Source organism: Nannospalax galili, unplaced genomic scaffold (genome assembly GCF_000622305.1).
Source record: "Nannospalax galili isolate Female #2095 unplaced genomic scaffold, S.galili_v1.0 scaffold337, whole genome shotgun sequence".
Classification (NCBI taxonomy): Eukaryota; Metazoa; Chordata; class Mammalia; order Rodentia; family Spalacidae; genus Nannospalax; species Nannospalax galili.
Window position 1 is genome coordinate 731466 of NW_008340932.1, and position 11634 is coordinate 743099.

At 37.0% G+C, this 11634-nt stretch overlaps 1 protein-coding gene across 1 annotated transcript; it reads right to left on the bottom strand.

Annotated features, from left to right (window-relative positions):
* Positions 1-302: 302 nt before the first annotated feature.
* On the bottom strand, positions 303-1232 carry LOC103736607 (olfactory receptor 9G4-like). Its single transcript, XM_008836113.1, has one exon. It carries the CDS (start codon positions 1230-1232, stop codon positions 303-305), a length of 930 nt encoding a protein of 309 aa, XP_008834335.1.
* Between the last annotated feature and the right edge of the window lie 10402 nt (positions 1233-11634).

Sequence of the window (11634 nt, forward strand, 5' to 3'; positions counted from 1 at the left end):
ATCATTTGTATACCCAAATAAATTCATCCATAAACCATCAAAGTCAAACTAAGTGGAGGAAAACAATCCAGTTCCCATGACCACACAGAACATGCAAAAGAGGGGACTATACTTCCATTATTATAGATTAGAAACAGTTTGCATTGCAAGAATGTACTAATAATAACTGAAAAGTGGTTTGCACAAAATTTAATTGTTTTAAGCATAGCATGTCAATTGTGATTAGAGAAATACATACACACAAAACAACTATAAGTCAACTTTTAAACAGCCATAAAGCATAAAAATAACCTTCATCTTTCTTATCTGATGGTCTGTATCATCTTCTTGAAGGCCTCTTTGACATCCTTGTTTCTTAGGCTATAGATGAAAGGGTTGAGTAATGGATTGATGATGGTGTAGAACATGGCAGCCACTTTGTCTCTCTCAAGGGAATAGTTGGAACTGGGCCTTGAATACATGAAGAGCAAGGATCCGTAGAAGAGTGTAACTGAGACCAGGTGGGAGGCACAGGTAGAGAATGCCTTGCGCCTTCCTGAGGCTGAGCGGATCCTCAGGATAGCCAGGAGGATGTTGAAGTAGGAAATGAGGATGGCCAGAATGCTGGAAAGCACAGTGAAGCCCACCATACTGGAAAGGATCTTCACATAGACACGGGTGTCTGTACATGACATTTTTACCAAAGGTAGCACATCACAGAAAAAGTGATTGATGACATTTTTGCCACAGAAACTCAGCCTGAAAGTGTTGGCAGTATGGGCTATGGCATTCAAAAACCCTCCTATGTAGGAGCCAGCCACAAGTCCAGTACAGAGACAAGTGGACATGACACTTGAATAAAGCAGTGGGTTACAAATTGCAGTGTGGCGGTCATAGGCCATGGCTGCCAACAGATAACACTCAGTGTAGGCCGCAGCACAGGAGAAGAAAAACTGAGCCCCACATCCAGCCAATGAAATGCGTTTGTCTTCTGAGACACAGTTGACCAAGATTTTAGGTATATACACAGAGTTATACCAGAAATCCAAAAGAGATAAACCCCCAATGAAAAAGTACATGGGTGTGTGCAGCCTGGAATCAATCCGGATTAAGATGACCAGGGTCATGTTCCCTGTCAAGGTCACTAAGTAAATTGTTAGAAATATTCCAAATAGAATCAGCTGCCACCCAGGGTCTACTGAGAAGCCCAGCAAGATGAATTCAGTCAGGATGGTGAGATTATGTACTTCCATGTCCTCAAAGGGGAAAACCTGATTTACCTGATGAGGGGAGAACATGATTTGAGAGATATTTTCACATTAAGCAAAATAATCAATAGTCATTGTACATGAATAACATGATGATTTCAAAAATAGATTAGAGATAATGCCTATTAGGAGAAATAAGCAAGGTATTTAATAAATCAGCAGAGGGTAGGAGGCTTATAGACCTTTACTGCTTTAAATGATTACAAGACTATTATCAAAACTATGGGAGTTCAGTCTAGGATTTTGGAAGACTCCTCTAATTAGAGTAACAACCAGAATTTCAAATAAGAACTTTTGAGAGCTGTCATTTCTGAACTTAATCGATCTAGTCTCTCTTTCTTTCAATATATATTTTATTGAATTTTTGTGCATCTCATACATCTTAAACATATTTAGACCTCCCTCCTACCTGCACCTCCCACAGTCCCACCATCACACCAGATTTCATGCATTCTATTACATATGTTAAGACTACTAAATTTGTGTACCCAGATGCCCTCAGTTCATCTACTGAGCCTAGTGAGTAACCAGTTGCACCCAGCAGTAACCAGTTGCCAATAGTTCCTCAGCAAGGTCGGGGCCTCCTTCCCATTTCTGCATCTCTATGCTGTTTTTTCTGATACAGTTTGCATGAGTCTTCAAAACAGTAAACAAAGCTCTTGAGGATTACTTACAGTTTGCTGACAGGTTGTCGGTCTTAGTGAGGACAACACACAAGAAAACATCTAATAACCATATTTGGTATTGAGAGTATTAAAAGGAAGTATTCAACAAAATGCTTCACTCAATTTTTTTAAAAAGTAAAAAATTACATAAATGAAAAAAATTGCTACACCCTTCAAATTGACTCCTAAAAGGCAGACAACTGATAACTTTTGTAGTGTATTATTCTAAGTTCTCTACCTTGTTTACTGCTGTCATTTCACAGGTGGGACCATTTCTATTATTAAAAATATATTCAGAATATCCTTCAATAATTTAGAAAAAATATATGTCAAGCCTTATGATGACATTTTTATAACTAACAATATACTGTATCCCTCTAGGTTGGCACGTACAAATAGAATAAGTATTTATTACTAAGTTCCATCTCCTTCAGCTCTAATCCTTGCCACAGTTTGACAAGCAGGCATAATGACCCTTTTGCTTCAGACTATGAAACTCAAGCACAAAGTTCAGTAGGATGTCCAAGGTCACAGATCTGGTTAACAGGACAGCTCAAAATGGAATGCAGAATTTTTGAACCTAAAAGTCTCCATCCCCTCTTAAGCTATTTACGACTTTTAGAAGTGGTAACTGTTTTCTTACATTCCCTCCTAGCTGAGGCTTTTCTATATGTCACTAATATTAATTTCCTTACTTACTTTAAACCTTTTAGGAGCATTTAGCTTAAAACTGCCTTTTCTACTTTCTGTTAGATGGTGTAATGATATAAAATTAATTGATTTTATTTTCTTTGATACTGTGTATGTTCAACATGGAAAGAGTCCAATTTTTAATGTTAAAACATCAAGAGACTAAACCATTTTATAAAGGCCATTTTATAAAATATCTCATAAAAATGTACCCAACAAGGAACTCAACTTTATATTCTGAAACACCAAAGATCTCCCAGGAAAGTTAAAAGAAGGTAGTCAATATAATGCTTTATCCAGTTTTGGGGAAAAAAAAAGAAAAATGTAAATAGAACTAATTACTGTATCCTTTGAATTGTCTCAAAAAGAAATGTAATTGATCAGTTCTGTACTGTTTCATTCCAAGTTGTACTGTTTTATTTCAAGTTTGCCCTGGTTACTGCTATAGTGTAGTATATAAAGCAGTTTCTAAATCATGCTAGTTTATTACTTATTTATTTCTTACTTTATTAATATGAAAGCTCCATAGAAATAAATTTGTCTTTTGTTGTTGCTGGTCATGATATATTCTCAGTTCCTAGAAATATGCATGGCACATAATAAATATGGAATTAATTAACTTTGAAAATGAAATAAAAACATGTAACACAATAAATAGTTCAACAATAAGTAGGGAGTAATTGTTATCATGTCTTGAAGCTATCCCCATAAAACTTTGTCTGTTTCCAACTTAGCTGAGACTATTCACGGCAAAAATTTGTAAGTCAACAGACACAAACAAGCTACAGTACCACAACTAGAAAGGACTGCTGGCAACTTATTACAGCTGGGTGAGGGAGAGTAGACCTTCTTTAATATCTCTAGATAGGCTGATGAGGCTCCAGTAGACAAACTTGCCCTGAAAGACACTGGGTACAAATGCTTGACCAGATAGGACTTAGCATCTAAGACAGAATACATGAGATATGGTGTGGGGGGGTGTGAGGACATGGGTGGAGGAGGGGGTCTAGATTAGATCAAGAATTGTTATAGGAAATATACAAAAGCTCAATAAAATATATTTTAAAAGTTGCAGGCTCAAGATGTAAAATTCATTTGAGACTCTGTATAATTTTATTTAAATGATATTTCCTTAATAAAAAATTCTAAATCTTAAAAAAATTGTCAAACCCTATTCCAGAAGAGCCACCATTATAAAATTGTTTATAAGATGTACATCTCATCATGACAATTTACCCAACAGGGAATGGCTTCAAGTATGCATTTTATGAAGACACCTCTTAATACATAGGAGCCCTTCCCTATGCTCTTTCAGGAGCAAATAAAATTCAGCAAAAATAATTATGACCACCTCACACATGAAAACATATACCAAGAAGTGAAAGCATCATACCTTAGATGTCTATATAGCACAGGGGAAAAAAACCCTAAAATGATACATCACAGGGAGCTGGAGAGATGGCTCAGTGGTTAAGAACACTGACTGCTCTTGCAGAAGACCCAGGTTTGATTCCCAGCACCCACATGGTAGCTAACAACCATCCATAACTCCAGTTCCAGGGAGTCCAACTCCTTTTGACAACCCCAGGCATTGCATAATGTGTGCACTTACACACATGCAGACAAAATGCACTCATGCACTAAAATAAAAATAAGAAAACGTTTTTAAAATACATCACAGATTCTTTCCTCTTAATTTGTCCACTGAATAAATGATAATACCCATGGTCCAACAGACTAAATTTAAAATTGTGGATGAGGACCAAATATCTCATCCAATCAAATCTGACCAAGAAGGAATTGTGTGTGTGTGTGTGTGTGTGTGTGTGTGTGTGTTCCATTTAGAGTCAGCACAGACTCTATGCTCCTTAGAATTGCAACCAAGGCCACAGAGTGAACAAATTGCTTTGCTAAGCTTGGCTTTCTAAGTTTACCTCTGCTTAGAAAGGCCAGTTTCTGGAAGTGACACCCTTGTCTCTGTTCTCTGCTGTTTGTTATGTCACTGTTCAATTCAATATACATATATTTCAAAAACCCTTTGAGACTTTGCCCACCTAGTAGTATAGGAATACACACTTCAGTCTCCACAGACTTAATTAGAGTCCATCTGTAATTTGGAGATCAGTAGTTAATTAGGCTATGACACACTGAATAATATTCTATTAGAAGTTAACGCAATTACTCTATATCTTAATATAATCAGTATGTGTGTATGAAAATATATTCTTCAAATTTTCTAATTATGCTTTTCATGAATTAACCTTGCAGCCTATATTTTCCCTTGTTCTACACTCCTCTTACTCTCCAGGATGAGGTATCTTGTCCATCAAGGAAAATCTCATTTATTGTTGAAGAAGAAGAGGAAGGGAGGGTATTGGAGGGGTAAGGAGAATAAGGTTGAAGAAAATAAATGAAGAAAGCCTAAAAACAGAGACTGGGTTTCTGGGGAATGTGAGGAGAAGTAGAGGAAAGGGAGAAAGGAAGAGAGCAAGAGAAGCTGGGAATGATTAAAAAACAGTGTGAGCATGTAGAGAAGGGTCTCAGTAAAACGTATGACTTATGGTTAATATGTACAAAAAATTACAATAGAAGAGAACCCGCTGATACCTTGAACTTAGAAATCTAACATCAAACTGAGAAAAATGAATTGTGTTTAAGTCAACCAGTATGCTTGAAGTTGTTATGACAACTTAGAAAATTAATGCACTTAGAAACCAGCAGTAGGATATTTATTTTGGTGTAACCTTGGGTTTCATAGGTAAAGGAATGTTAAATTAGGAAACACGATTCATCAAAATGTCATATCTTCTAACTTTAGTTAGTTTATATATAAAACTGAGAAAGCAAATAGGTGAATTCGGGGAATATTAATTTTTATGAAGAATTTTTACTTATTATAGTTTTCACCATGAGTCTTCTTTTGAATATGGAGATTTTTGAACTCACTTTGTGTCTGCACTTTTCCATTTCTGTTTTAGATTAATCCATGCCACTTTTCCATTTTATGCTGTCTGTTTTACTCCTGACTTGGTTCCTGAGTTCTTGGGGGAAATGTCTTTAGCTTGAACTTCACAGCAGCTCTAAATAAATTCTTCTCTCTAGGACATTTATTATCAAAGAATCTGTTATCTTTCAGTTAAGGCAAGTAAAAATGTGAAAAACAGAAAAGGGAAAAATGCACTGGTTTCTCAGGGCCCATTTGTGAAGGCAGTTCCCTGCATGCTGTTTACAACTTGTCTCAGTTCAGGAAGACACAGCACCCTTCAATAATTGGTTATTTCTGACAGATAGTTAGAAAGGGGCAAGAGAAATCTAGAATTCTTTGTAATCCAGTTTGTTAAAGCTTAAGAAACCTACAGTGGGAATGTGGAGATTGTATTGCATGCCTCCTCTTGTATGGCAGGTGAGAGACCCAAAAGTACCTTGCCTTGGGTTTTATAACAGTCCTCCAAGAGCAGCTAGACCAAACATTGGAGGACCAGCCTTCTGTTCCCAGCAAGGACCCAAAAGAACACAAAGATGTTCTGAATGGCCCATTTTATTCATAGTGCTACATACTTAACCACATTCTATGAATGTAGAAAGTGGCATGGTGTTCATTAGGGAAGACAGTCCTTGATGCTGGATATTTGCTAAAACATACCATATATTTATTTGAATTTTCTAAGGGACTTTTGGTTTTCAGAGAATATAAACATTTCATAGTAATCACTACAAATCACAAAATATAGAAAGGATTATTATCATAATCACAAAATGCATGTTTGTCATTATTCACTTGAAAAATGTTTAATGAGTGTCATGACTCTAAGGACTGCAGGAAATGCATTAATAGCATTCAGAATCATAAACACACCCTGTTCCTCTTCAAAGTATATAATCAATATGTCTCCCTAAGAAATTGAAAATACATCTGTCTGCCCATCCTGCAGTCCACTGTTTAAATGTATTCAGTAAAACTCATGATATTGATGCACAAATTGGAAATTTTGTTTGTATGGACAGGAAACTTGCATTTATCTTAATATCCTCTTCCTGATATAACCATAACTAAATCTTAAGCATTTGAATTGGAATAAAAAAATTGGGACAGATTGCCCATAATATGTTTCTCAGAAGATTCTATAATCTTTGTAATATGAGGATAAATAACTATTTTAAATAAATTTTTGTACATTTGGTACATGTATATAATGCTTTTTTTATCACATGCCTGTCAGAACCTAAACACCAAATCTATATGCCTTGAATTCCCTTTGGCCCATTGGGAAGCACTTCAATAATCAGCTTACAACCATCCTGTCCTACTAATAAAAACTGAAAAGTGAGAACCAGAAGCACACACCAATTGACTTCATACCTGAGCAGAAAGCAACCAAGCTACTTCAACAATATAAATGGAACCAAACTTCAACTGAAAAAGACATTAGAATTTCATATCAGACATAAAGACAGCAAAAGACATCCATATGCCCCAATGACAGTGCAACAACACAAATAATATGAAAAACCAAGAGAATATGCGACCAACAAATTCCACTAGTCCTACAAAAGTGTGTTACAATGTAAACTATGTATTTCTCTTAACTTTCACAGAAGACCAGTCCTAAGGTAGTACACATATAGTGAAAACACAACCAAAGTAAAGAAAAAAGAATATTTGGAAATCATATTATCCATTGATCTCTTAATATATAAAAGAATAAAAATCTATAACACTTAATAGAGCAAGTTAACTAACATTTTAAAAAGTGAGCAAAGGAACAGTTCTTTTTAAAAACGTATTTATTATTTTTTATTTTATGCATGAGTGTTTTGCATGTATGTATGTGTACCACATGCGTGAAATACCCTACAGAGGCCAGAAAATGTTGTGGGATCCTTTGGCACTAGAGTTACAGGTGGCTGTTAGTTGCCATGTAGGTGCTAGAAATCCAACCTGGGTCCTCTGGAAGAACAGCAGGTACTCATTCTTAACTGCTGAATCATCATTACAGCCCCAGAATTGAACAGGTTCTACATAAATATAAATATGTACACACACACACACACACACACACAATGCTCAACAGATATATGGAAAAAATCCCATGCCACTAATAATAAAACACAAAACTCCAGTGAGACATCCCCCATACCTGTTAGAATAGCTGTAATTAAATGGATGAATGAGAACAAGTGTTGGTGAGGATGTGGATCAGAAGGAGATCTCTTACATTATTTGAGGGAATGTAAATTGCAGTCATGAAAGCTATACTAGTGTTGTTTCAGCAAATCGTCATAATGTCAAATTACCTTCTTTATTTTTCTGTTTATATAGATATGCACTTCTCTTGAGCTTGGTCAGAGGAGATGTTTTAATTTACTTTAATTTTTATTAATGTTTATAATGCAGGATGTGTATTATATTTATGTCATTTCATTTTGGAGTTCATATCTTGGATATTTCAAATACCCAATAGCAACCACATACAGCCAGTGATCCACCATATTAGACAATATGATTCTATCAAAATTCATAAAGAATATGTGATATTTTCTTTCTGGTGGTATGCATATAAATTTATTCTGAGGCTCTGAATAGCTTTTTTAATTTTTTATATAAATATTTTAAGGTTTTGTCATTTCTTGCAACAATTCTCAATCAAATTTAGACCCTCCTTCCCCACCCATTCCTCCACCACTTCCCCACCAGACCTCATGTATTCACCATACATGTTAAGTTCTATCCATCCAGGCATTTGTACCCAAATGTCCTACATATCCAGTGTAATTCATCCAGTCTATTCAGCCCATCTAGAGATGGTGTGTAAGGCATACTCTCCCTCACCCAGCAGCAATCAGTCTCCAGTTTTCAGTCTAGTGCCAGCCCACCACCTATTTCTCTCCTCCTTTGGGCCCTTGTTTAATTGAGTTGGCATGGGTCCTGTGCTCGATGCCACCATTGCCACAAGTTCACATGTGCAAATTTCCACTTGCCTCAAAGCCTCTCCTGCCCTGTGTTCCTGAATAAACCCTGGTTCTTAGAATCTTTCTGCTTCCTTTTCAGCAATGGTAGGTGAGCCATGGGTAGGTAAGGTTCACTATAATAGTCCTATCCAGGGACACACACTCTACAGTCTCTCAATTGTTAAGACTTGTGGCCTTCTCTGTGCATCACACTCTGTTGAATAAAACAGCTTTACTGTTGAGAGTTGAGGGATGCACTAGTTATCTCTACCCCCTTTTCTGCTATGTTCCATGAGCTTTAGTTGTAGAGGTTCAGCTGTAGATGTGTCACCTAGTACTGGGCATCTCTCAGACATATGTTCTCTGTATCTGACCAGATGTGCAATTCTACAATAGCCTCCATCTGTTGTAAAAAGAAGCTTCTTTGATGAGTGCTGTATAGTATGCTTGTCTGTAAATATAAGGATCAATATTTAGCATATAGTAAGAAATTTCATATTTCTAGAGATATGAAAGAGGTAGGGTTTTCTCTAGAATCTATGTCCTCTCCTGATATGTGTTTTGAATGTATTTACAGTGCCACCCAGGATTTCATTCCTATTGAGAGGATGTTAAGTCCAATTATGTAGCTGTTGATTGTCCCCCAAATAACAGTGCCACTACTGCACCAATAGAGGTATTTTGGCATGCTGGTCATTATGATTATTAGGCTTTAGGAGTGGGTTGGACTGTTGATTGTTTTTCTCCCTTGGCAATTTTCATATCATCATCTAGCATTGTGATAGCCAAACTTCCATTAGAAAGCTTCCAGGTCAGTTTCTGCTCCATTGCTTCAAGTTCTGTATCTGAAATATGTCCTGTCTTCAGCAGTAGGGTCATATCTGCTAGTTCTAGGACCAAGAGGTTCTGCAATAGGTTGTATTATTTTGGGAGTCTCCTAAACCCCCACCAACCCCTCAAAAGGAAGTGTCTTCTGTCTGCTGCTGTGTTCCTTGCCAAGCAGTTCCCAGGTATACATAGGCACTAATGTTCAGACATTGTGTGTGCATTTCTCATGAAGTTTCAATGATTTCATATTTCCCTCTAGGTTTCCTAGTCCCCCAAGATTCATTCACCTCTACTCTTTTTTTTCTACCATCTAGCTTCTTTCCTCCCTCCCTAGTCCCATTATCCCCACCCTCCTCCAGTAACACCTGCCTCCCACTATCCTCCCTCTACCGACTTTCCATGGCTCCTTGCATGTCCCTCCTTCCTCTCCTCCCTGCCCAACACTCCCACTCTCTCAGCCCCTGTAACATCTGTTCTCTACTCTCCCTTTCAGAAGTCTCATGCATGAAGATCAGGAAGGGGTTGAAGACTGGGGTGGGGACAATATGGAGAGGATCTAACTATGTAGGAAGATTAGGGGTATAAGCCCTGAACATGGAGAATGTATCTAGACTAAGTTCAAAGGGATCAAAATTAGGGGGCTTATCTAAGTTAAGAGATTAGTCCAGAGGTGGGAAAAGAAGGAGTAGGTAAGCATATGCCCATGGCTGGAAGGAGGAAGCTTAGGGAAAGAGAATGGAGTTGGTCAAGGTGCAGAGGAATCAAGTTGTAGTGGGCAGGGTCTGACTTACTGGGGTATTACACAGGTCTCAGGCAGGAAGATGAGGAGGGGTCCTATTTGCAAGGTGGGGTGAGAACAGCCTAGGGAGTGTATACCTAGCTAGGAAGAGTAGATATGGGCACTGAAACTGAAAAATGCACCTAGTCTGTGTGCAAGGGATCAGGACATATTTTAATTCAGTGCATCTTAATAAACTGCATCTTCTGTTGTGAATTTGCATGTCTGCTCAGATCCTTGTTTCATAACACAAAAACATGGAATTCCTCCCTAGTGGTCCAATATAAGCCCACGTTTATGCCTATAAAACAGACTTATTTGTCTGTCAATGGAGGAACGGAAAAAGAAAATGGAATACATTTGGCCACAAAGACCTATAAAACCATATCATTGCAGGAAAAACAGAAGCAAACTGGAGTCAGTTTGAGAAAGAAAAGGATTTCTCTCATTTGTGGATCCTAGCTTTTATGCACATATATGTATTGATGAAATGAAACTACAAGTGAAATTTTCTAGGGAACAAAGGGACTAACAAGGGGGATAAGATGTAGAAAGTGGAGTGGAGAAGGGAATGCTGGGGAAATCTGTTCAATGTGCATACTTAATGAAAATGCCTTTTTGAAACCCAGTATTGTGTTCAATGAATAAACGCCAAAGATAATATTACTAAGAAATGTTTTAAATTTTTAAAACAAGGCTGGCAAGACGTCTTAGAGTATAAAGCACTTGCCACCATGTCTCATCACCTGAGCTCAAACCCTGGGACCCACGTGGTCGAAGGAGGCAGTGGACTCCTGTAAGTTGTTCTCTGACCTCAATGTACATGTCCTAGGAAACAGCCTCCACCCCACAAAATCAGTCAATAAATGCATTAAAAACGTTTTAAGTAACAAAATAAAGCAAACAAAACACCTATTACATCAACATGGTGCTCAATTCCTTTCACACCTGATCTATTCAAAATATAACATTATAAATCTAAATGAAATAAAAAGAAATATAGAGAATAAAATAAAAAGCAAAATGGCTGAACTAATCTGCATTCCACCACACAGTTTGAGAAGATTCCCTGTTGTCTCTCACCTTTCCAAAATTTACTTTTTATCTTTCTTACCAATAGTTTTTCTGATAGGTGTGATGTGCTAACTCAGTGTGATTTTAACTTACATTCCCCTGGTAGTGACGGTGAACACTTTTTCATATATTTGCCTTATATGTGTCTTATATCTATTACAGATCTTATTTTGAGAATTTTGCATTAAAGTATTCCACCATTTTTAGTGATGTGTATTTTCTTGTCACAGTTTTTTTATTCAATAAACTCATCCACTATTCTGAAAAATATAAAAGCTTGCAAAACCATTAGGGAATTCCCATTATTAACTGATATGTTAAAACTCAGAAAATTCCATCTCCATGCCCAACATAGTTTAGAAATCTTTAGTATTATTTTCTTTTATATAGCACAGGTTAAGTA